The 27,381-nt window shown below is 40.5% G+C and overlaps 1 protein-coding gene across 5 annotated transcripts in view; it reads left to right on the forward strand.

The window, feature by feature from the left end:
* LOC106879164 (dynein heavy chain domain-containing protein 1) overlaps positions 1-27,381 on the forward strand; it is a 141,277-nt gene that overhangs the window by 103,798 nt on the left and 10,098 nt on the right. For all 5 annotated transcript variants that reach the window (XR_016238637.1, XM_089343381.1, XM_089343382.1 and 2 more), the window contains 14 exons: positions 384-529; positions 1,678-1,948; positions 2,457-2,579; positions 3,703-4,510; positions 5,353-5,419; positions 5,787-5,953; positions 7,857-8,045; positions 9,056-9,240; positions 10,472-10,772; positions 11,849-12,108; positions 12,820-12,927; positions 17,248-17,346; positions 18,447-18,612; positions 26,929-27,146. Coding sequence is in view for 4 of the 5 variants with exons in the window: in XM_089343381.1 (XP_089199507.1) it covers positions 384-529; positions 1,678-1,948; positions 2,457-2,579; positions 3,703-4,510; positions 5,353-5,419; positions 5,787-5,953; positions 7,857-8,045; positions 9,056-9,240; positions 10,472-10,772; positions 11,849-12,108; positions 12,820-12,927; positions 17,248-17,346; positions 18,447-18,612; positions 26,929-27,146 (3,108 nt within the window). In the remaining variant the exon portion in view is untranslated. The remainder of the gene's footprint in view (positions 1-383; positions 530-1,677; positions 1,949-2,456; positions 2,580-3,702; positions 4,511-5,352; positions 5,420-5,786; positions 5,954-7,856; positions 8,046-9,055; positions 9,241-10,471; positions 10,773-11,848; positions 12,109-12,819; positions 12,928-17,247; positions 17,347-18,446; positions 18,613-26,928; positions 27,147-27,381) is intronic.

A 27,381-nucleotide genomic window follows, 5' to 3' on the forward strand; every position in this document is an offset into this window, starting at 1 on the left:
TTTTGCCAAACTGTTAAGTTACAAGGATGTAAACAAACCAATACTGGTTGTCAAGTGGTAACAGGTGGACAAACAGACACATACACATGCATGCATATATATATATATATATACTAAGGACCAATCTTGTCGCATTCTGTGTCATGCTGAATCTCTGAGAACCACATTAAGAGTACTTGTGTCTATGGAGCACTCAGCCACTTGCACTTTAATTTCACAAGCAGGCTGTTCCATTGCTCGGATCAGATGGAACACTCACCATCACGACTGATGGAGAACCAGGTCCTTCTTATCTTTTATTTTCTTACTCTCGTCCCATTTAAATCCTTTAATAAAGTTTCTTCTTTTTCTTCTTCTTCTTCTTTTTTCTTTTTCTTTCTCAGCTGAATCCTATTTTCCAAGCTGCTGTGGCCACGTTGCAATCGATCAACAAAAAGGCATGGCAGGAAGTCAAAAGCTATCGACAACCCCCAGAACCAATCAAAGAATTATTAAGAGCTGTTTGTCTGCTCTTCCACTGTCCACAGAAGTAGGTGTTTCACTGGGCCATTTCCTTGACAATAGACAATGCACTGACCATTGGCAACAAGTCATTTCACCTAGCTGGAAACAGGTTAAACAGGTCCCATGGGGTAGAGGTATCCCATGGGGTACAGGTCCCATGGGGTAGAAGTATCCCATGGGGTACAGGTTCCATGGGGTAGAGGTCCCATGGGATACAGGTCCCATGGAGTACGGGTCCCATGGGGTACAGGTCCCATGGGGTAGAGGTAATATCTTTAGATATATTGATATTAGGTGTGGGGGGGTCATCTGGTCAAGTTGGTTTGGGTTTATTCAGCTTGTTTACCTCATCGGTCTCAATCTCACCAAGCATTCAGATGGTTTCTGGAGCGACATCACATGTCCATACGGAACTGGTCAATGAAAGGCTTTTGTGAGACGTGGACCTCCCTGGTCTAAATCAGTTTTGATTTGGTCTCAGATGGCTATCAAGCACCGGTGTTGAATCCTATTGAGGCTCATTCAGTCGATGACTTTGACCGAGATAGTCAAACTCAGGCATATGGCATAGTGGTTAAGAGCACAGGCTACCAACCCCAAGATTCTGAGTTTGATTCCAGGCAGTGACCTAAATAATAATAATAATAATAACATCGAAAAATACCATAGGAATGAGAAATTTCTCCAAGACGCCTTTGCCAGTAAGACATCCAAGCGAGATCGTTGCCAGTGCCGATGGACTGGCTCCTGTGCAGGTGGTACGTAAAATACACCATTTCGAACGTGGCCGTTGCCAGTAACGCCTGACTGGCCCTCGTGCCAGTGGCACGTAAAACGCCCACTACACTCTCGGAGTGGTTGGCGTTAGGAAGGGCATCCAACTGTAGAAACTCTGCCAAATCAGATTGGAGCCTGGTGTCGCCTCCTGGTCCACCAGTCCTCAGTCAAATCGTCCAACCCATGCTAGCATGGAAAGCGGACGTTAAATGATGATGATGATGATGATGAATAATAACATCGAAAAATACCTTAGAAATGAGAAATTTCCCCAAGACACCTGATGAAGGCTGGAGGGTATATCAGCCGAAATGTTGTGTTAACAACAAACAAATTGAGGACAAATATCTGTCAAATGTAAATAATGTACAATCTACTTTTTATTTTCTATTCCAGTTGGGAAGATGGCCAAGTTCTCCTGGTTGACTCCAATTTCATCAACGACCTCGTTTACTACGAAAGAGACCAAATTACCGATGAAATGTTTGCAAGACTTAAAGGTTACTTAAGTAATCCGAGTTTCACCAGCAAAACCATGATGCAATATAGTTTGGCAGCAGTCTCTGTCCTGGAGTGGCTGAAAGCGATCTATCGTTATTGTAGGGCCAAGCAACTGTCTGCTCCCTACAAAGACATGGTGGAAAAGTTAAAGGAAAAACAAATTCAGGTAGGAAGATTTCAATGGTTTCTACCTTTGGACTTGAGTCAAACGGAAGAACCACATTGAAAGATTTTAGTTACTCTCATTACTTGTTTCATACATTTGACTGTGGCCATGCTGGAGCACTGCCTTTAGTCGAGCAAATCGACTGGTGGTGGTGGTGGTGGTGGTGGTGGTGGTGGTGGTGGTGGTTATGGTGGTGGTGGTGGTGGTGGTGGTGGTGGTGGTGGTGGTTCAAATTTTGGCACGAGGCCATCACTTTCTGGAGAGGGACTAAGTCAGTTTATATTGAGACCAGTATGTAACTGGTACTTATTATATCATCCCCTAAAGATTGAGAAGCAAAGTCAACCTTGGCAGAATTTTATCTCAGAATGCAAAGACAGACAAAATTCTGCTAAGCATTTTGCCCGGCACACTAACGATGCTAATAATGATGATGACGATGGTGATGGTGGTGGTGTTGTTTCTTTTTGTAGCTTTGTTACTTATTTAATTTTTCTTTCCAATCAAGATTCAAGAACGTATGGGAGAGTTACATAAAATATCGGCGCTCGACAAAAGTCAGCTGAAGGAAGACTTACAGGCTTATCGAGCTGTGATGAAAAAGGCCAAAGAACTCGACGGTGAAATTCAGGTTCATAAAATTCCGTCTCATAATTTTTCTTGCTTGTTTTTTAATGTATTTATTTTCATTTTTTTTTTTTTCATTTTTCCCTTCATGCACAGTTGTGACTCTGTGCTTATGAAGCTTGCCTGCCAACCATAAAGTCTCAGATTTAGTCCGACTATGCAACGCTTTATGCAAATATGTTCCACTATAGCCCCAGGTTTAACCAAAGCCTTGTAAGTGGATTTGAAAGAAGGAAACCGAAAGAAACCCATCATACATATAACCGGAAAAAAAGCACATTCTAGAACATTAGAGCAGTAATATATTTTTTGGGAAGCGGATTGTTATTTTCTGTTATTTAACAGAACGGAAACCAAAACCAAGTCCAAAGTCTCTATCTTAACTGATATGAATGAAATTTAACAAACACACATATGGACGCACATACCTATAAACACGAACACATAAGTGCGTGCACACATATGAGCGTGCACACATATAAGTTTGCACACACTCACATGCTTATACGGAACAATTTCAAAACAACGCTGAATCATACATTCAAAATAAATGGAAGTGGAGAGACAAGTTACTGAAGAGATTGCAAGAGTGCAATGAAATGATTTAACAAAAAAAAACTAGATACTGTTTATAAATTAATAAAGGACTGAACCAGTGCGTGTGTTTATTACTGGCATAATGCTTCTGCCAAGGTTTAATTGTATATATATATATATATATATATATATATATATATATATATATATATATATATACTGTTGTGACTAGGGAGAGTCATTTTCTTATCGTGCCTTAAAATTTAACACACTCACTGTTAAAATTTCCACTTATTTCTTATTTTTATTTGCCTAAAATTTACGTTGCGTCTTGTAACCTTTTCAATAGTCTTTTACCGGTGAGTGTGTTAAATTTTAAGGCACAATAAGAAAAGGACTCTCCCCAGACACAACAGAATATGCTTCAACACACGAAATCACATAAAAAATCTTGCAAACCAAATCCAAAAACGAAATATATATATATATATATATATATATATACACACATTATACACACATATAATGGAAGTTCAGAACTTATAAATGTTATAATTGGTATTATTTTGACTCTTCTGTATTTTTCATAGGTTATAAAGCAAAAAGTTGCTGAAGCTTCTCATCTGATGGGGAATATCTCAGAACAGCACCATATGTGGCAATCTGAAGTTAGCAAATCCAAGATGAACCTTCGCACTGCATTTGGTGATGGAATGCTTGCAGCAGCATCCGTGAGTTACTTTGGAGCATTTGATGACCAGACAAGGTCTAAGCTTCTAGAAGAATGGATACAGCATTTCCAACAGCCTTCGTTTGACAACACCACACCAGAAACACTCTACCCACAACACCGTAACGTGTTGGTGGACACGTTACCATCAAATAAACAGTCATCGTCTCTGTCAAAGTCACCTTCACCTCCAAATACATCCTGTGCTTCACCATCAACATGGTCAGCTGCATCATCGCCACCAACAAGTCCGGAAGCGTTGCCATCTCGTAAACATGTCACATTCTCAATACAAAAGTACGAACCAATGATAGAGAACAACGAATTCGTTTATGGCAAGGATGTCATTAATGAGAAAAATGATGCCGATTACGATGAAATGGATGACAAAATGAGCAGCCGTTGCGACAACGAACCGTTTCTTTTGGTTCGGTCGGCGTTCTGTCTGCGGAGCGTTCTCAGTAATTACCAGCAACTCAATGACTGGAAAATGAACATGAACATCAATGACACACGCGCCATTCAAAACGCTATTATGATGAATACAAACCTGTTGCACCATCGAACCTTCTGGCCACTTCTTGTGGACCCAGACAGACAAGCTGAAGCCTGGGTGAGATATCTGCATTTAAATGCACCAAAGCGCATCATTAAACCCAAAAAGCCTGGTAAGAGTAACATTTTATTTGCATTGGAGATTTTTAAGTATTGCTGTGTGGTTAAGAAGTGCACATCATGACCATGGGAGTTCAGGTTCAATCCCACTGCACAGCAATTGGGCTTGGTGTCAATTACAATAACCTCAGGTTGATGAATGTGGTATGATTGAAATTTTGATAGATAGAAACTGTATTGAAGCCTGTATTGGTTGTAGATAGAAACTGTATAGAAGCCTATCTTCTCACTCCATGCTACATCACATATAGCACTGGCACTGCTTTGGTTACAAAGACAAGGGTTCCAGTTGATCCGATCAACGGAACAGCCTGCTCGTGAAATTAACGTGCAAGTGGCTGAGCACTCCACAGACATGTGTACCCTTAACATAGCTCTCGGGGAGATTCAGCGTGAATTAGAGTGTGACAGGGTTGGCCCTTTGAAATACAGGCACAACAGAAACAGGCAGTAAGAGTGAGAGAAAGTTGTGGTGAAAGAGTACAGCAGGGTTCACCACTATCCCCTGCCGGAGCCTCGCGGAGCTTTAGGTGTTTTCGCTCAATAAATACTCACAACGCCTGGTCTGGGAATCGAAACTGTGATCCCACGACTGCGAGTCCACTGCCCTAACCACTGGGCCATTGCGCCTCCACTCTTATATACATACATACATATCATCATCATCATCATTTGATATACTTAAATATATAAATACTTATATACTTATATACATAAATATATGTGGAAGCGCAATGGCCCAGTGGTTAAGGCAGCGACGACGACGACTGTTCCTAGACACAACATACTTGTACCTATATTGAGTTAAAATTTTACTTGAAATTCTGCTCCACAGGTCCCTTGAGTAAGCCCTCAAGCCGAACAGTGTCACCAAGTCCAAGCACGACAAGTATAAGAAGCAGGCATGTACCCCTTTCATATCTGTGTGTGTGTGAATTTAGTATAGCTTCTTTCTTTTACTTGTTTCAGTCATTGGACAGCAGCCATGCTGGGGCAAGCATGACTGTGTGGTAAGTCATTATAATAGTAACTGCTCTACATCTTAGAGTGTGCTTCTCCTCCAGATTTATGTATTTCTATATATGTATATATGTATGTTTGTATATATATATATATATATATATATATATATAGTTAAAACTTACTTGCAAGGATGACGCGTGCGTTCGATCATATAATAATACAAATAATATGTATGAATATATATGTATATATTTTGATGTTCATAAAGAAATTAAACCTGTCTGTTTTGCTAATTTGCATCTTCAGGACTGGCTCCTCCAAGAAACGGGTTCCGCGATCCTCTTCACGCATTACCCCTTCGGTATCCCTTGAAACGATACCTTCAGAAATTGTGCCACCCCAAGAAAGTTTTTTGTTGCTAGAAGCTGATGACCCGAAACTGGAGCAGAAGATACGGAATGCACTAACATACGGTTGGTATTATTGAAGAGGTTAGGGTGTGTTGTATAATGGTTAGAGGGTTACCCTCACAAGCATGAGATCATGGGGGCGGGGAGTGGGGTGTACAGTTCGCAGAGCAGTTGGTGCATTGTGTTCATGTGGTTGGTGGGAGATATTTGCAATTGATGATGTGCAAAGATACTGAAATCCTGTTTTAGCAATTCCACCCTCCCAGCTGGGCAATTTTCATCTGCGGCTGATACACATTGGTGCTTTCTAGCACTACATGTTTTTATTGAAAAGCTTTCCTAACCCTTTCGCATTTAAACTGGCCATATCCAGCCCAATTGTTCTATCTGTTTTATATTCAAACTGACCAGATCAGGTCTCTCGCACCTACCCTACAATGTCATTCTAAAATTATAAACAATCACATCACTGAAATCTCAAGGCTACAAGATAATGCATGATTAATTCAAAACATTGTGAATCACATCTGACAAAGTAATCTGAATGCTAAAGGATTAACACAAATACTGCAGTTTTGTAGCTTTCAGTAATATATCTATGTTAAGTAAGATCTACAGAATGTTATTTTGAACTAATACTATATCTATTCCTAATAACAAATTTTCACGTAGCCTGCTGGATATTTGTAACCAGTGATTTGTTAACTGCCATTTTCTATATTAGTGGAAGTGAAATTTGTCTTAAGTATACAGTAAGTAATGGATACTTGCTACTGATGATGTGCAAAGACACAGAAATTACGGATTAGCCATCCCACTACTGCTACTGGATGCTTTTCGTCATCTACTGATGCACTTCTGTGCTTTTTAGCACTACTCTATGAGAGTCTTTCTCAAACTAAATACTGTAGGTTTGTTGTTTTTTATAGCGTATCCACTTTGCACTTCATTTCACATTGTTCTCTGACCACTTCAACATCTGATTTGTGGCCCACTGTGCATTTGTGGCCCACTGTGCATCTGTCCAAGCAATCTCAGTTTGATTGAGGGAGTGAGCACCAGTATTTGCAGCACAAGTATTTGATTTATAAATAACTCTTCTGTGCAGATTGTTCAACAAGAAATTACAGAGCCATCTTTCTCAGGACCAAGAAACGACCATGTATTTTGGAATTCTTGTCTTTCTCTGGAAGAAAATCATTTCTGATCTTACCTGATGCTCAAGACATGTCATATGTACTATGACATTTCTATGGCTGAGGCTTCATCTGATGTCTGTCATGTGAACCGAGGGCTCATAAGGCCACAGTTCAACCTGTTTCCCATCGTGTGTATGTGACTGAGTTAACAGCACTCTCCACTTAACAGGACGAAGGTCAATCATTGGGTCAACTTCTCAGCTGTTGCTGGTACACATTTAGAGCTGAGTGGACTGAGGCAACATTAAACAAAGAACACAATACCACCCAGTCCAGGGATTCAAACCACAAGCTTATGATTGCGAATAACCACAAGGGGACATGCCCTCTGTATGACTAAGACTAAGACTCTTATACCTGTATCACAGTTCTATGACCAAGGCTTAAGGCTCAGCACTGTGATGAGCCCTAACACTCATAAGATCAGAGCTTAACCAGGTTTTCATGGTGTCTGTATGTGAGTGACATTACAACATTCATCCCCCGAATGGGATGCCAGTCTGTTTCAGTGTTAGCTTCCCAGACATCACTGCAACTCATTTTACACCTGAGTAGACTGGAGCAATGTGGAATGAAGTGTCTTGCTCAAGAACGCAACACACCACCCAGTCTGGGAATCGAAACTCTGATCTTGTAGTCATCACTGGGCCACAAGTACTCTCTTGTTGCACTCCTTTGATTTAGACTCATTCTATTTTGCCCCTACCGTCATTTGTCATTTTTTATATTACTTTAAATGAGAGTTTGTTTTGTTTTTTTAATTCCAGGTCTAGTTGTGTTGGTAACCCTTGTAGAATCCCTTCCTCTGAATTCATTCCTGAAGTTGTTAGTGTTCTGCCACGAGACGCAAACAATGGGAGACGGGAACAAAGTTCTCATATTTGAAAATACAAGAATAGTTTGCCATCCAAACTTCTATTTGTATCTTATTCTACCAATTCCATTCAACATTTGTGGTAAGAAAGTTTCCTAAATTCGCTTGGGGGTATTTTTCTTCAAAAACTGGTGGAGGAAATAGTATTGTTGTTATTAGTGAAGCTTGAGGTCAACTTTGCCTTTTGTTCTTCCAGGGTTAATAGAATAATGCTCCAGTCAAGTTTGGGGATTGAAATAACTGACTTACCCAACTCCTCAAAATTGATGGCTTGGTGCTTAAATTACAAATTATCGTTAGTATTATTATTATTATCTAGATATTAATACACTATGGCTGATGCCATAGTGTATTAGTCGACCTCGGTAGAATTTGAACTCAGAACATAAAAGACTGATGAAATGCTGCTAAGCATTTTGTCCAGCATGTTGATGATTCTGCCAGCTCACCCCTTAATAATAATAATAATAATAATAATAATAATAATAATAATAATGATGATGATAATAATACCAGCAGATGACAATGTTTCCCTAAAAGAAATGGAGAAACTTTCAAAATACAAAGACCTGGAAATAGAGGTAACTCGAATGTGGAATCTAAAAACAGAAACAATTCCTATCATAGTAGGTGCCTTAGGTATAACAAAAAAATATTCAGACAAATACATAACAAAAACACCAGGACTTACAAATATATATAACATACAGAAAATTGCACTACTGGGCACTGCACACATCCTACGCAAAACACTTTCAATACAGTAGCCATAAGAGCATCACAGCAAACCACAGCTCATACCCAAGGCAAACAGAGCTGCGCTCGGTAGTGAAGTGAAAGCACACTATAAAAATAAAACTACTGAATAATAATAATAATAATAATAATGGTTTCGAATTTTTGTCACAAGGGCAGCAATTTTGGGGGAGCAGATGTGTCGCGAAATGATAAAAGGCAAAGTCGACCTCGGCAGAATTTGAACTCAGAACATAAGGACGGATGAATTGCTGCTAAACAATTTGTCCAGCATGCTAACGATTCTGCCAGCTTGTGGCCTTAATCTTACTCATTATTAATGTTGTCTTGTGACAGGTTACAACTTCAAAGCCTTACCACTGCAGGAAATGAACATTATTGATTTATCGTTAAGCAACGAAGTCATCATGAACAAATTGATGCACGCCACCCTCAAAGCAGACCGTGGAGATTTTGAGCATCAGCGTTTGGCCAATGAAAAGGACATCTTACAACGCCGACAGGAAATGTTCAATGAATTTGTAAGTCTGTCCCTTTCTCCTCTTACTGCTCCCTTTAATATATTAAAAGTAATATTAAGATTTTATCAACATCGTTTTTTTCATCATCGTCCTTGGTTTCTTTATTCATTGCTTGGCACAGGTGCAGCTCCGTGATTAAGAAGCTTGCTTCGCATCCTGGTGGTCTTGGGTTCAGTCCCACTGCACAGCACTTTGGCCAAGTGTCTTCTTCTAAAGCAGTGGACAGACCAAAACTTTGTAAAGGGATTTGGCAAACAGAAACTGAGTGTGTGCGCATATGCACATGTGAGTGTGTGTGTCTCCCTCTCTCTCTCTCTCTCTTTCTCTCTCTCTCTATATATATATACACACACACACAAATATATTATTTTACTTGTTTCAGTCATTTGACTGCGGCCATGCTTGAGCACCGCCTTTAGTCGAATCAAATCGACCCCAGGACTTATTCTTTTTAAGCCTAGTACTTATTATATCAGTCTCTTTTGCCGAACCGCTATATTACAGGGATGTAAACACACCACCATCGGTTGTCAAGCGGTGTTGGGGGAGGGGCGGACAAACACAGACACATTATACACACACATAAATATATATATACATATATACGACAGGCTTCTTTCAGTTTCTGTCAATCAAATCTACTCACATGGCTTTGGTTGGCCCAAGGCTATAGTAGAAGACACTTGCCCAAGGTGCCATGCAGTGGGACTGAACCCAGAACTATGTGGTTGGTAAGCAAGCTACTTACCACACAGCCACTCCTGTGCCTACATATATATATGTATATATATATATATATATGCTTGTTGAAAATCAGTGACCGATGGTCACTTTGTTTACAATATATTGCTGGCTGGAGCAGACTTTGGTCATTGCTCTGGCAGCCAGGTGCTTGCAACTGAGGATGAGCTAAATAGATTGAAACTGAGTCAGTCTCACAATCTTGTTATCTGCTTAGAGGATGGTAGGGGTTCGCTCCTCTTACTAGCAACATATATTGTATATAAAGGGTGCCACGTCACACTGATAACCAGCTGGCAGAAGATCTGCCTGGGGTTAAACTAGCAGAAACAAGGAACAGCCACTCTGATGTGGAGACTGACTTTATTTTTCTTATATATATATATATATATATATATATATATATATATATATATATATATATATATATATATATATACATACATATATATATATATATATGTATATGCTTTTATTTATATTTTTACAGGCTTTATTCAGAGAGAAGACCATGAATCTGGAAGGCCCACTTATTGAGGACAAAGACATATTAGAGTCCCTGCTGGCCTGTAACAGAAAGATGGAGAAGAATCGGCAGATCATCATCGAGACATGCAACAGTGATGATGAGCAGCTGAAAGAGTTGTGTCAGCCCTACGCACCCATGGTGATAAAAGCAGCCACCATCTATGCAGCTTTTGAACACCTCCCCAAACTGAACGAATGCTATTACATCTCATTCGACATGTTCCTGAAGATATTTGTAGGAGCGCTACGTCGTTGTGACAGGGGTACGGTTTTTTGTTGTTGTTGTTGTTAGCTTTGGAATGGGTGTGGACTGTTGTTTACTTCCAGGTCACTCATCATCTAACCCTAGGTGCATTCTCATAACATTTTCTCTCTTTGTACGAGGGTGAGTCAAAAAGTAATGCCATTTTGTTTATGACAGGTATAATTACCAACACAGGAACATGTATCATACATCAAAATGAAGCTGGTCCTCTGTGGATCACATCCCTACTTCTCAACATAGTCACCGTTTCTCTCAATAGCAATGTTCCACCTTCGAATGAGAGAATGTATCCCTGCCCCGTAAAATTCTGTTGACTGTCCTTTGAGCCACTTCTTCACTACAGTTTTCACTTCCTCGTCATTGGACTATCATCATCACTGGAATAATTTTCGGCCCCATGAAAGAGGGTTTGAAAGGCAAACATTATTCCAATGACGAGGAAGTGGATATTTGCAAGTTTTAATAGGGGAAATAAATAACGGTAATAAATAATAGTAAGAGAGACGAAAGGGATGGTGTGTGTCTTGAGAGAAAAATTGAGCATAAGAGGCATCCGCTGTGGTGTGCAAGAGAGATGACTGCGCTGGTATGGTCATGTGATGCATAAGGATGAAATCAGCTGTGTAAAGAAGTGCCAGTCTCTAATGGTGGAGGGAACCTGAACCTGTGGAAGAGGTAGACCCAGGAAGACATGGGATGATGTGGTGAAGTGTGATTTTGAGATGTTGGGTTTCACAGAGGCAATGACAGGTGATTGAGACTTTTGGCAATTTGCTGTTCTTGAGAAGAAAACTCATCAAGCCAAGTGAAACAGTAGACATGGACAGTGCTGGTGACACGTAAAAGGCACCTGTGCCTGTGACACATAAAAGGGACCCATTACACTCTTGGAATGGTTGGTGGTAGGAAGGGCACCCAACCATAGAAACCAAGCTAATATCAGACTAGTTACAGTGAAACCATCTAACCCATGCCAGCATGGAAAGCAGATGTTAAATGATGATGAGGATAAAGAATTTTTTAAAATCTAATTGCAAAAAAAAAAAAACCATTGCTTTTCCTTTTATGTTTCAGGTTTCAGTGCCCAGGAAATGAAATTAAGGGCCAACGAACTGTCAGTGGTGACCACAACAGCCATATTTGAACACCTAACAAGAATGATGTTTGAGCAACACCTTCAGTTATTTTACCTCCTTGTTGTGTTGGAGACATTTCATTTATCCAGTGCAGCAACCACTGACGAGATCGGTGTCTTTTTATATGAATTCAATTCAGAAGATTTAGAGGCCATTGAAAGGGTACTTCCTGACAAACCTGGGTGGATCTCAAAAGAGGTGGGTTCTTTCATAAAAGTTTTTGTAGTTGTTGTTATTTCACCCTAGATTAGTCCTAATCTAACTAATCTAGATTAGTCCTAATCTGTACCACACAGCTAGTTGTTGTTTGACCCACAAATCACCCCCTGACTTCTAGTGTAAGTAACTTGGCTAAACAACTAGTTTTCATCCACAGATTCATAGTTTTACATACACCTCCATGCCTCCGGCCAGTTTAAACCTGAAATGGGTGAAAAGGGTTACATGGATGTGTATGCCAAATGGGCAAAAGACAAAAAGCTATCTTCTTAAGGGTAAATTTTATACTTAATTTCACTTTAAATAAGTACAAAATTCTATAATAACTGTTAGTCTTTCATACAATAAAATTTACAATCGAAAAGTGCCACTCTCTCACTCAATAATAATAATAATAATAATAATAATAATAATAATAATAATAATAATAATAATAATAATAATAATAATAATAATTTTGGCACAAGGCCAGCAATTTCAGGGGAGGCAGCAAGTCGATTGTATTGACCCTAGTGTTCAACTGGTTCCTATTTTTATTGACCCTAAATGGATGAGTAGCGATGTTGGCCTCAGCAGAATTTGAACTCAGAACATAAAGACAAACGAGTCAGCTCACCGGTCTTATTGTGTGTGAATGAATAATGGAATGAATTGTATGACAATGTCGCCTTGTAATGCTTTCTGTTTCAGGGTTGGCTGAAATGTTTCCTTTTGGAGAAATCAATCGATGCCTTCTCGAACCTCCTTGAATACTTGACCACTGACCAAGCTGACAAAAAATGGCCAGAATATTTTAAGGTAAGTAAACTCTAAATCACTGGTTATCAGCCAGAATTCATATGACCCCTTGGGATCCATATAAGAATTAGGGGAGGGGTCACTCAAGCAAAATAGGGTCCACAGTAGTATCTTATGGCGCCATGAAAGAATTTTGTTTTTGATGTATTTATTGCAAGAAACATTTCAGTTTCTTTCTCTGGCATTTTCTATAGGTTAGCTGATTTTGAAGGAATTATCCATAAAACTAGTTTTTAAACATGGAATGGCTATGAGGGTCTGCCAGAATAAAGCAGTAATCAAAGGATGCGTTTACGTCCCCAATAACTTAGTGGTTCAACAAAAGACACCAATAGAATAAATACTAAGCTTTTAAAAAAACAAAATACTGCGATCGATTTATTTGACTAAAAATTCTTCAACCAGGTGCCCCAGCATGGCCACAGTCCAATGACTGAAACAAGTGAAAGGTAATAAAAAATACAAGTCGAATTTTTCAGACCCAAATTTCCAGCCAAAACAGGGAATTCATCTCAAGGCACCAAGATGACTTTGGAAGACCAAAAATTCCTTTGAAATACAATGGGACCCAGAATGTTTACGCCACATATTCACCCTGTATACAATGTCGAGTTGTAAGCCAGAAAATATAGCATTTTACCCAGAGCGCTCTGGGTAAAATGTTATGTGAAGTAGACCAGTGCTACTCAAAATGGTTGTCTGTGGACCGGTCTCCATCCGTGAGCCATCATCGGCTGCCGGTACGCGGCGAGTTTCCAGAAACATTATAACATGTTTATAAAATGCTTATGCAATATTGTGTGGAGGTGCAATGGCCCTGTGGTTAGGGCAGCGGACTCGCGGTTTCGATTCCCAGACCGAGCGTTGTGAGTGTTTATTGAGCGAAAACACCTAAAAGCTCCACGAGGCTCCGACAGGCGATGGTGGCGAACCCTGCTGTACTCTTCCACCACAACTTTCTCTCATTCTTCCTTCCTGTTTCTGTTGTGCCTGTAATTCAAAGGGTCAGCCTTGTCACACTGTGTCACGCTGAATATCCCCCGAGAACTACGTTAAGGGTACACGTGTCTGTGGAGTAACAATGCAATATTGTATTATTTGTTTACAAAATAAATATCAGATAAAAAACATTGTCAACTTTTATTATATCCCTTATACATATTGATTTCGGTATAAATTAATATTACGAAGAAATATTACCGGTCCCTGGAAATAAAATCAGCCGCCGGTGCGCCATAGTTTGAGAAGCACTGAAATAGACGGCTTTCGCCTATAAGGGAGGTTACTCTTCATTAAAATTCCTCATTTAAGGGAGGTTACACTTCAATAAAATTTCTCATTCAAGGGAGGTTACTTCTTGTGTATTTTTTTTTTTTTTTGTCATAGTCATTAGACTGCGACCATGCTAAGGCACTCCAGTACTCATTAATTTGAACTCAGAACGTAACGGCAGACGAAGTACTGCTAAGCATTTCGCCCGGCGTGCTAACGATTCTGCCAGCTCGCCGATTGGAGGCTGGCGATTTGGCACGGCTGACCAGACATTGAGTAATACCACGATCTATTATGATTGTGGAATCTCTATTGATTTCGCCGGCCGACTTAAAGAATATGGACCGCACCCCCTTTCGTTTTTGGTTTTGTTTTTTTTACAGAACTCCCCATTTTCGAGTACGGAGATTGTGATTCTGCAAAAAAAAAAAAAAAACGCATTTTAAAATTTTAATCCCCCCACCACCACCACAAACCACAATTTCCGGAAAAAGTAAAGGTTGAAGAATTGGTGAGGTGGGGGTGGGGTGGAATTAAAATTTTCAAATGCCGTTTTTTTTTTTCTTTCTTTTTTTTGCCGAATCGGAATCTCCATACTCCTACATCTCTACCATCGTCTACCCTCATATTCCACCAATTCTACCTTTCAGGTGTCATTCTGAATATCATTATTGATGAGCTGACAGAATCGTGAGCACATCACACGAAATAGTCAGTGGCATCATTCCTTCTGGATCTCTACGTTCTGAGTTCAAATTCCGCTGAGGTCGACTTTGCCTTTCATCTTTTCAGAGTTGATAAATTAAGTACCAGTTGCATACTGGGGTCGATCTAATCAACTAGTCCCCTCCCCCAAAATTTCAGGCCTTGTGCCTACAGCAGAAAGGATTATTATTATTATTATTATTATTATTATTATTATGGTGGCTGGCTGGCTGCGTCGAGGTATTTCTTCCTGCTTTATATTCTAAATCCATATCCACCTAGGTCGGTTGGCTTTGGTCAATAAACTTGGTACCAGTAATATCCTGTGACCAATGCAGTACATCCAACCTATACCCCCCCTCTCTCTCTCTCTCTCTCTCTCTTATGGGATGTTTGGTCTTCTGCCAAATTGTGGATTTCTTCTTGTTGCTCTTCTCATTGTTCACATTCCTTTTGTTTTTTTCCCCCCATCATCATCATCATCATCATCATGACCATCGACTGTCATTGCCACAACCACCACCATCACCATCATCATCGTCACCATCACCCACCCGTCTCTCCATCGTCGTCGTTGTCGTCATCGTCATCATTTCCATCAGAGCTGTTTTGGTTATTAAAATAAAAATATTCAACTGGCTTTTGTCCAACTGGAATAGACACAAGTTGTGTTGGTGTGTGTGTGGTAGTGGTGGTGGGAAAATGATGGTGGTGGTGCTTGTAAGAATCACTACCAGGTGCTGGTAGTGATGGTCATGGTGACAACAATCATAGAGGTGGTGGAGGTGAGAATCATGATGGAGAGGATGTTAGCGGGGATGGCCACGATGATGGTAGTGGTGACTCCAATGAAGATGGCGGTGATGCTAGTGGCGGCGGTGGCGGCGTTAGTGGTGGTGTCAGGTGCAAAGGTCAAGGTTGTGAAACAATATACCTGGAAACCTTAACCACAAATACTACTGCCAACCCTCCTTCAGTTACTAAACACCACCACCACAACAACAACAACAACAGCCACTACCACCATCACCAGCACCAGCACCACCCACACCATCATCTCCACCTTGAAGTTAAGAATATTTCTAAAACAAGAATTTCTACAATGTTGGAATTAGAAAGCAGAAAGTTGGCAAATTGCATTATGGAGGAAGGAAATTATAATTATCATTCATTATCACAATCATCATCATCGTTATTAGTATTATCATTATTATTATTATTATTTATTTATTTGGGGTCAATGAAATATGTAGCAGTCAATCATTAGGGTTAATGTAATCTCCTCCCTGCCAAATTTCAAACCTATAGTAGAAAAGATTATTATTATTATTATTATTATTATTATTATCATTATCATTATTATTATTATTATTATTATTATTATTATTGTTCAGTAGTTTTATTTTTATAACGTGCTTTCACTTCACTACCAAGCACAGCTCTGTGTGCCTTGGGTATGTACTGTGGTTTGTTGTGATGCTCTTATGGCTACTGTATTGAAAGTGTTTTTTACGAAGGATGTGTACGGTGCCTAATTATTATTACTATTATTATTAAGGTAATGAGCTGGCAGAATCGTTAGCACGCCGGGCAAGATGCTTAATAGCATTTTGCCTGTCTTCATATTCTGAGTTCAAATTCTGCTAAGGTTGACTTTGCCTTTCATCCTTTCGGGGCCAATTAAATAAGTACCCTGAGGTCAATGTAATCGACTTAATCCCTTCCCCCAGAGTTTGAGGTCGTGTGCTTCCAGTAGAAAGGATTATTATTATTATTCTTTTCTACTCTAGGCACAAGGCCCGAAACTTTTTGGGGATGGGGCCAGTTGATAAGATGAATCCTAGTATGCAACTGGTACTTAATTTATCGACCCCGAAAGGATGAACAGCAAAGTTAACCTCGGCGGAATTTGAACTCAGAATGTAAAGACAGACGAAATACCACAAAGCATTTCGCTCAGTGTGCTAACGTTTCAGCCAGCTGGTCACCTTAGGATTATTACTTTACGTTCTGAGTTCAAATTCCGCCGAGGTCAACTTTGCCTTTCATCTTTTCGGGGTCGATAAATGAAATGCAAGTTGAGTGCTGAGGTCATTGTAATTGACTATGTGTGTGTGTGTGTGTGTGTGTGTGTACATCGCATGTATGCACACGTGCGTGCGTTTCCTTTTCAGATTGTTAGTTTTTCTATTTTCGCTCAAAGAAAGAGAAAATAAGATAAAATAAATAAAAATGAAAACAGAAAAGGAAAAAACAAAATCAAAAATACCTCCCCCCCCCCCTTACCCCATCCTCCCATCCTTCCCCCCAAAAAATCATCTCTGTTCTTCTTTCTCTTCGTAGAATCCCAGTGTTCTTGTGAATCAAGTTCCCGAAGAAAATCTGAAACACTTGACTGTGTTCCAAAGAGCGATTCTGTGGAAGTTCTGTTGTCCTGAGAGAGTAAGTAAGCATTTCATTCCATTTCTTTCACTTTTGGTTCAGGAATCCATCCTTGTGCCATCAACACCATCATCATCATCGTCGTCATTATAATTAGCAAAAGTTATTTCAGGTTAACGAGTGATTTCTTCTTACTTTAACAGGTGTTAGGCAGAGTATGTATTCCTCTTTTAGTTGTTTCAGTCATTTGACTGTGGCCATGCTGGAGCACCACCTTGTAGGGTCTTAGTTGAACGAATCAACTCCACTACATTTTGTTTTTTTTTTTGTTTATTTTTAAGCCTGGTATTTATTCTAGCAGTCTCTTTTGCCGAACTGCTAAGAGGATATAAACAAACCAACACCAGCTGGTGGCAAGGGGCAAACACCAACTAGGTTCAGTCCCACTGCGTGGCACCTTGGGCAAGTGTCTTCTACTATAGCCTCAGGCCAACCAAAGCCTTGTGAGTGGATTTGGTAGATGGAAACTGAAAGAAGCCTATTGTATACTGTTTTTCTCTGTTATCTTGGTGCGGTACGGTGGATTAATTTTAGACTTTAGCTCTTATTTCTAGCAGGTAGATGCTTCTTAAGCATCACTACACTTCATGCAAATTTATAATTCATAGCTGTATAATGCTATTACATCTGCGATCCACCTATGTCACTGTTGGTGATGTCATCAATTTTAAAATTTATCCACAGATGATATGAACAGTAGTGACATATGATTTCAAATCTCAGCATTTGAATGTTTTGCTTATATATATATATATACACACACACACGCACACACGCACACATACACACAAGGGGGTGCTAGAAAGTTCCTGGCTTTAAGGGTATCACGAAAGGCCTGGCTGGAGGCCCAACCATCTGAGTTCTTTTACAGGGATAAGAAAAACTGAAGGACTGCTGCAATAAATGTGTGAATCTGAGAGGAGAATATGTTGAATAAAATCATAATTAACTGATCCTCCTGTATTTTCTTTTACCCAGAGCCAGGAACTTTTCACAACTCCCTCATAAATGTGTGTGTGTGTGTGTGTATATATATATATGTATATATATGTATGTATATATATATGTATGTATATATGTATATTTTTCTTTTCTGATAGCTCAGTGAGGTATGCTATGCATTAGTGATCAGTCAACTTGGCAATGTGATTCCGACCAAGGAAAATTACAACATCCGAGATGTCTTCACATGTACAAACAACACCTGCCCTGCTCTGTTTTTGCTGCCGTCTCCCGGAGGACACAAAGACTTTGACGGAAGCGAAGGTAAGAATCCAGCCGTTTCATTTTTTATTGCCATTCTTCATCCCCTGATCAGCATCCAAAGACTTTATATGCACGACAATCAAGGTGCCACACAGTGGGACTGAACTTGAAACCAAGCGGTTGAAAAGCAAGCTTCTTACCATGCACCTGCACCTGTGTGGTATGATCATCGTGAACAAACTCACCACCACCATCACCACCACGACCATCACCACCACGACCATCACCACCACGACCATCACCACCACGACCACCACCATCTCTATCACTACAAAGGCATTATGAAACTTCAAGAAAGAATGCAACCAGAAGAGTGTGTGTGTGTGTATGCATACCTCTGTGTGATAGGGTGTGCCTGCATCCGTGTGTGTGTGTGTGCAAGATAGGGTGTGTCTATCTGCATGTGGCGGCGGGGTATGCACACCTGTGTGTGGTAGGGTGTGCCTGCATCCGTGTGTATGTGTGTGTATCCATGATAGGGTGTGTCTGTGTGTATGCACACCTGTGTGTGGTAGGGTGTGCCTGCATCCGTGTGTATGTGTGTGTATCCATGATAGGGTGTGTCTGTGTGTGTGCACACCAGTGCATAACAGAGTGTGCCTGCATGCATGTGTGTGAGTGTGTGTCTGTCTTCATACATGTGTATGTGTGTCTATGTGTATCTGTAATACTGTGTCTGCACGTCTGTATGCATATGCTATAGTGTGTGTCTGCATATATACAGATGTATATTATATCCCCACCCTGGGGTACATTCTTACAACTAATCATACTCAGTAAACGGCATGTGTATGTGTATGTACCTGTGCATATGTGTGAGTGTGTGTATAGACAGGTGTGCATTTGATTTCCACCCTGGGGTAGGTACTTTTTTTTACTGCTAAATGACATACAGTTCACTAAAATCTGTGTGTGTGTGTGTGTGTGTGTGTGTTTTATGCCTACCCTGGGGTATTTCTTTACCAGTAAATGAAGTAAGACTGGCAGATTCCCTGGCTGTCACACTGTTACTTTGAAATCTGTTTGTTTATCTCTATCTCTCTCTCTCTCTCTCTCTATTATGCCAAGTAATATTTAGTAATTTCATGCAACTGGAACGAATGGGTATACACATACACACACACACACACGCGCGTATATATGTATGTATATGTCTTCATGTATATGTGCATGCATATATACATACATATATATATATATACCTTCATAATTATATATTTGTATATATGTTTGCATATGTGTACACTTACATGTGTGCGTGTATGTGCATGATGTATGTGTGTGTGTATATATATATATATATCTCCATGTATGTATCTACATGTGTGTGTGTGTGTGTGTGTGAATATATATATATATATATATATATATATATATATATATGCATCATGATATGTATGTGTGTGTTTATATGGATGTATACATGCACGAATCTACATATGTGTGTGTGTGTGTATTTATGTACAGGTACGCACACAGACACATGTACAGTATTAATTTACATATCGCTCCATGTCTTTAACACCTTTTTGTTATGTCGTTAATTGAAGCGGGTGTAGTTGATAAGGCGGAGGGGTGGGGTGGGGAATGAGGATTGGGGTTGATGAGCTTCCCTGATAGACAGGTTGATTATAAACACCTCGTTTATTTGATACGAATAACAGAAGAGTGGCTCATAGTGGTTCTGCTTGCCAGTGTAATTATATTACTGTAGGTTGTGGTGGTGGTGGTGGTGGTGGTGGTGGCGGTGGTGGTTGCTGGTGGCGGTGGTGGTGGTGGCGGTGGTGGTTGCTGGTGGCGGTGGTGGTGGTGGCGGTGGTGGTTGCTGGTGGCGGTGGTGGTGGTGGCGGTGGTGGTGGCGGTGGTGGTGGCGGTGGTGGTGGTGGTGGTGGCGGTGGTGGCGGCGGTGGTGGCGGTGGTGGTGGTGGCGGCGGTGGGGGGTGGCGGTGGGGGGTGGCGGTGGGGGTGGCGGGGGTGGCGGTGGTGGTTGCTGGTGGCGGCGGTGGTGTTGGCTTTGGCGGCGGTGGTGGCGGTGGTGGTGGTGGCGGTGGTGGCGGTGGCGGTGGTGGTGGTGGTGGTTGTGGTGACGGTGGTGGCCGTGGTGGATGTGGTGGTTGTGGTGGTGGTGGTGGTGGATAAGGTGATGATTATATGGGAGGCGGTTATTATGTTTACATAGTTTATTGGTTAATGGTTGTGATGATGATGATGATGATGTTCACAGTGATGATAATTTATATGAGTGTGTGTGCATGCATATATATACTGCACAGCCTTTTTGTTTCCGTCCGCCACTACCCTCCACGAAAACAATTTAATTTGTGTTCGTGGGAAGAACCATTTTAACGATGCGTACTGCCTTAATTCTTCGAAACGCCGGAGTTTTAATGGTGGCAGCTGATGAAGGGGATGTTTCTATGTGGCCTGCTTGTTTGTTGCACCCTGTTTACCATTTTGTCCTTGTTCTTTTGCCACGTCATGTACCCAGTTATGTATCTATATGTACATGTAGATGAACGTATATACATACATGTACATATATATGCATATACTCGTATATTGTTTATATATATATATATATATATATATATATATATATATATATATATATATATATATATATATATATATATATAGCAACAGGTGTGGCTGTGTGGTAAGTAGCTTGCTTACCAGCCTCATGGTTCCAGGTTTGGTCCCACTGCGTGGCACCTTGGGCAAATGTCTTCTACTGCAGCCTCGGGCCAACCAAATCCTTGTGAGTGGATTTGGTAGACGGAAACTGAAAGAAGCCTGTCTCTGTTTGTCCCTCCCTCCCCCCCAACATCGCTTGACAACTGATGCTGATGTGTGTATGTCCCCATAGCCTAGCAGTTCGGCAGAAAAGACCGATATAATAAGTACTAGGCTTACAAAGAATAAGTTCTGGAGTAAATTTGTTCTATTAAAGGTGGTGCTGAAACAAGAAAAAGAAAATAATATGTAAAAATACATACATACATATATATATATATATATATATATATATATATATATATATATATATATATATATATATATGTATGCATATATATATATCATCGTCGTCATCATCGTTTAACGTCCGCTTTCCATACTAGCATGGGTTGGACGATTTGACTGAGGACTGGCGAACCAGATGGCTACACCAGGCTCCAATCTGATCTTGCAGAGTTTCTATAGCTGGATGCCCTTCCTAACGCCAACCACTCCGAGAGTGTAGTAGGCGCTTTTATGTGCCACCGGCACGAGGGCCAGTCAGGCGGTACTGGCAATGGCCACGCTCAAAATGGTGTTTTTTATGTGCCACCTGCACAGGAGTCAGTCCAGCGGCACTGGCAACAACCTCGCTCAAATGGTGCTTTTTACGTGCCACCGGCATGGAAGCCAGACAGCAATGATCCTGCTCGGATGGTGCTGTTAGCGCTCCACTGGCACGGGTGCCAGTCATCGAATTTGGTTCAATTTCGATTTCACTTGCCCTAACAGGTCTTCGCAAGCAGAGTTTAGTGTCCAAAGAAGGAAAGGTATATATATATATATATATATATATATATATATATATATATATATATATATATATATATATATATATACATATATATGTACATATGTATATATACACACACACATACACATATATGTACCCACATACATGCATATACACATACAATGGGCTTATATACAAAAATGTGTGTCTGTGTGTGTTTGTGTATTTGGTTTCAAACATTGGTACAATTAAATTGACCTCAGTACACAAGTGGTACTTAATTTATCGACCCCGAAAGGAAGAAAGGCAAAGTTGACGTTGGCGGAATTTGAACTCAGAACATAAGACAGATGAAATACCGCTAAGCATTTCATCCGCCGTGCTAACGTTTCTGCCAGTTCGCTGCCTTGAATATTCCTTTCTACTCTAGGCACAAGGCCCAAAATTTTGGAGGAGGGGGCCAGTCGATTAAATCAACCCCCAGTACGCAACTGGTAATTAATTTATTGACCCCCCCCCCCCCCCCCAAAAAAAAGAATGAAAGGCAAAGTCAACCTCGGCGGAATTTGAACTCAGAACATAAAGATAGATGAAATACCGTTAAGAATTTTGCCCAGTATGCTAACGTTTCTGCCAGCTTGTCACCTTAAAACATTGCAAAAATACTGCCAGGCATTTCGTTCCAACCGATTCTACTGATTCTACTGATGCACACAACTCCAAAAATAATTATTTTAATTACAATTCTGAAGTACTAAGAGCATTCCAAAACAACCATCTTAATTAAAGCTGATATAGATAGGGTATAACTAACACCACCATCTACCCATCCACCCAGCCACCCAACAGGTACACACTCTTATACGGGGAAGATGAATAATGATTATAACAACAACATCATCTTCCTCTTACCTGTATCTCACCTGTGCTGTGGAAACTTGGATCCGTTCCAGAAAAAAATGGGGTAAGTTTTGATAACATACATGCATACATGTTTACACACATACATGCACACATACACATACATATAATCATACATTATTATTATTATTATTATTATTATTATTACTATTATTGCTGGTGGTGGTGGTGGTGGTGGTGGTGGTGATGGCGATGATGGTAGTAGTAGTGGTGGTCATGGTGGTTATGTTGTTGGTGGTGGTACAAGTGGTGGTGTATATATTTCTCCAAGGCAGTGCTCCAGCATGGCTGCAGTCAAATAACTGAAACAAATAAAAGAATGTATGTGTGTGTGTGTGTATATATATATATATATATATGACGATGATGATATATATATATATATATATATATATATATACATATATAGGTGCAGGAGTGGCTGTGTGGTAAGTAGCTTGCTTACCAACCACATGGTTCCGGGTTCAGTCCCACTGCGTGGCACCTTGGGCAAGTGTCTTCTACTATAGCCTCGGGCTGACCAAAGCCTTGTGAGTGGATTTGGTAGACAGAAACTGAAAGAAGCCCGTCGTATATATGTATATATATGTATATATATATATGTATATGTATGTTTGTGTGTCTGTGTTTGTCCCCCCAACATTGCTTGACAACCGATGGTGGTGTGTTTACGTCCCCGTAACTTAGTGGTTTGGCAAAAGACACCGATAGAATAAGTACTAGGCTTCCAAAAGAATAAGTCCTGGGGTCGATTTGCTTGACTAAAGGCGGTGCTCCAGCATGGCTGCAGCCAAATGACTGAAACAAGTAAAAGAGTATATATAAACACACACACACGCACACACACTATGGACTCTGCCATAATTAGATGACTGATGACGGCTCGGCAATTTCTTACCGAGCAACCACTCAGGTGATTCCTTTCACATGATCAAATGTTTGTGTTGCACAGAAGCTCGCTCTTTCTTCCATCAAATTGACATTACCTGTACAGGTGCACAGGTGTGCCACAAGTCAGATGTCGAAATGATTGCAGAGCAATGTGAAATGAAGTGCTTTGCTCAGGTATACAATGCACTTCCGGAAACAGGGGACCTGGGAACAGGGGGGGCCCAAGGACAGGTGGTGCAGTGGGGTGCATGTGCACCCCATAGAATTTTTGTGGGGTGCAAAATCAAAATTTGTACCCCTACTTACTTTTCTCGGGTTTAGAAAACAGTGAATAAAAAGTAACTCAAAGTTAGATTTCTTCTCAAAGAACAAAAATAGATTTAAAAAAACAATAAGACCTTGTTTGTAAAACATTTTGGACCTGAGATTGTTGTTATTATTATTATTATTATTATTATTATTATTATTATTATTATTATTATTATTATTATTATTATTATTATTCAGGTCACTGCCTGTGCATCTTTGTTCGCTTAGTATTTGGGTTTATTTTTTGATTTGGTTGAATCTTGGTTAGTTTTTTTTTTTTCTTGGTCAGTCATTTTTAGCGTTTTGACAGAAAAAAGTCATTCCAAAATTGTATTTTAACGTAAGCGTGCCCAACCAGGTTTTACAGCCACATCCTCCAAACCAACCGGGTGAAACCGGGCTTAGCTGCTAGTATGTATATAACCTTGAGTTACTAGACAAAGTTTCAGTTTCAGTAAAAAAAAGCATAACAACATGTATTGAGCACTCTTCTCTCATTCGCTGATATAAAGCAGTCTGTGTGTGTGTGTGTGTGTGTGTGTGTGTGTGTGTGTGTACATACAAACACATATGTACACATATAGAAATATATTCGTACATACATAAATACAAACGCATGTGTGTGTGTGTGTGTGCTTATACGAGTGCATTTGTACGAAAGCTTCACTCCTTCTAGATACCAACATCTGAGATTAAGGCAATATTTATTCCTCAGAGCTAAACAACATCCTTTCTGCAAGATCTCAGTGCTAACTTTGGCAAGATAAGACGCTTAGCTGTGGATTAAGTATTGATAGATAAGTGGTCCCAGCTGAAGTTCTCTCACATCACTCAATGATCCACCCTCTACTCAGATTAGCTCTTGCTGCTACTAATCCGGCCGTTATCCCACGCACTGCCCTCGATATGAATTATGGTGTAAGATCTCTGAGAAATACTGTTTCATCTGTACAGTGACCTTGGGATGCTGTGGGGAAAATTACTACACCAGACATTATATATACATGGATACAAACATGTGTATCGCTTATACACACATAGACACACACACATATATTCATATACACATACACATACTCTTTACTTGTTTCAGTCATTTGACTGCGGCCATGCTGGAGCACCGCCTTTAGTCGAACAAATCGACCCCAGGACTTATTCTATCAGTCTCTTTTGCCGAACCGCTAAGTTATGGGGACATAAACACACCAGCATCGGTTGTCAAGCGATGATGGGGGGACAAACACAGACACACAAACACACACACACATACATATATATATATATATATATATATACATATATACGACAGGCTTCTTTCAGTTTCCGTCTACCAAATCCACTAACAAGGCTTTGGTAGGCCCAAGGCTATAGTAGAAGACACTTGCCCAAGGTGCCACGCAGTGGGCCTGAACCCGGAACCATGTGGTTGGTAAACAAGCTACTTACCACACAGCCACTCCTGCGCCATGTGTATATATATATATGTGTGTGTGTGTATACACACACATGTACGTATATACACACATTTTATCTTTTATGTTTCAGTCATTAAACTGTGGCCATGCTGGAGCACGGCCTTGAAAAATTCTAGTTGAACAAATCAACCCAAGTTCTTGTATTTTTTTAAAGTCTAGTACTTATTTTATCAGTCTCTTTTTGCCAAACTGCTACGCTAGGGGGATGCAAACACACAAACAAAAGCACACAGACATCTATATATATATATGTATTATTATTATTATTTACAGTTACTAACATCATCATTGCCACCACCACCACCACCACCATCAACACCATCACAGCCACCACCACCACCATCACCATCAACACCATCACAGCCATCACCATCATCATAGCCACCACCACTACCATTGTCAATTAGGGCCATCTTAGCAACATTATAGGGCTCCCACCAGGCAAACCAATGCACTGAGTCCCTTGACCCCTGAGTCTCTTGGACAAATCAGTGCGATAGACCCTATTGTATTTATTTATTGATAGCAAGCCACAGCATTGGGACCCTAGACCTGTGAGGTCCCTAGGCATGTCAGTGCTCTGAACCTGGCAGCAAGCCGTTATATATATAGGTCACAATTGGACCCCTAGACCCATGGGCACCCCCTCCTCCAAGCAAATCATTGCATTGGAGCCTATAGTATGTATTTATTGGCAGTAAGGTACAGCACACATAGATCAGAACTGAGGCCCTCGAGCAAATCAGCGCACTGGCCCCTATAGTATTTATTGATAGCAAGTCACAGCATCAGGCCCATAGACCTGTGAGGTCCCTAAGCAAGTCAGTGCACTGGGCCCTGTAGTATATATTTATTGACAGCAAGCCACAGCATTCATGGGTCAGAATTGGGCTCTTAGATCTGTGAAGCCCCTGGGTAAACCTGTACATTGTATTATTTATTGCTATCATACATAAATCAGAATTAGGCCCCTAAACTCAGGAGGCCCCCAGCCAACTGCCCATGTGCCCATGCCTTAAAACAGTGCCAGTACTAATACCTCTACAAAACCACCACCACCATCACCACCACCACCATCACCACCACCACCATCACCACCACTACCATCACCACCACTACTATTTCCACTAGCACTATGACAACCGACATCACCTTTACCACTGCTTGTACCCGTTGGTGCTCTACCGATCTGTTATGTCTATTTATCCACAGGTTGTTTGTATGCCGACCCAGTTCGAGAGGTGAAACGACTGGCCAAAGAGCTAAAGATAGGCCGCTATGTGTACGTGGTCAACTGCTGCGACCAGTTGAACGTGGATTCGCTGCTACAGTGTGTGGACGACTGCTACAGGAATGGTTACTGGTTAGTCCTAAACAACTACCACATGACCCCAGAAAACATTCACAACAAACTCATTGCCGTCTTTCAGGTAAAACATCTTTGAAGTTTGAACGAATCATGAGACAACCCCACTACATGGTTATTTGCTCAACCAGCTAAAAACAACAGTCAGATTACCCTCAGATCACACACCTTGCTGTCTTGGTAAAGGAACTGGCAAGCTCAATTGCTATGCTGCACTGGGACAACATAAATAGAATTCATTTTTCAAGATGTTACATGAAACACGGTGGAGGTGCAATAGCCCAGTGGTAAGGGCAGCA

This window comes from Octopus bimaculoides, chromosome 27 (assembly GCF_046866305.1).
Source record: "Octopus bimaculoides isolate indiv1 chromosome 27, ASM4686630v1, whole genome shotgun sequence".
NCBI classification, from domain to species: domain Eukaryota; kingdom Metazoa; phylum Mollusca; class Cephalopoda; order Octopoda; family Octopodidae; genus Octopus; species Octopus bimaculoides.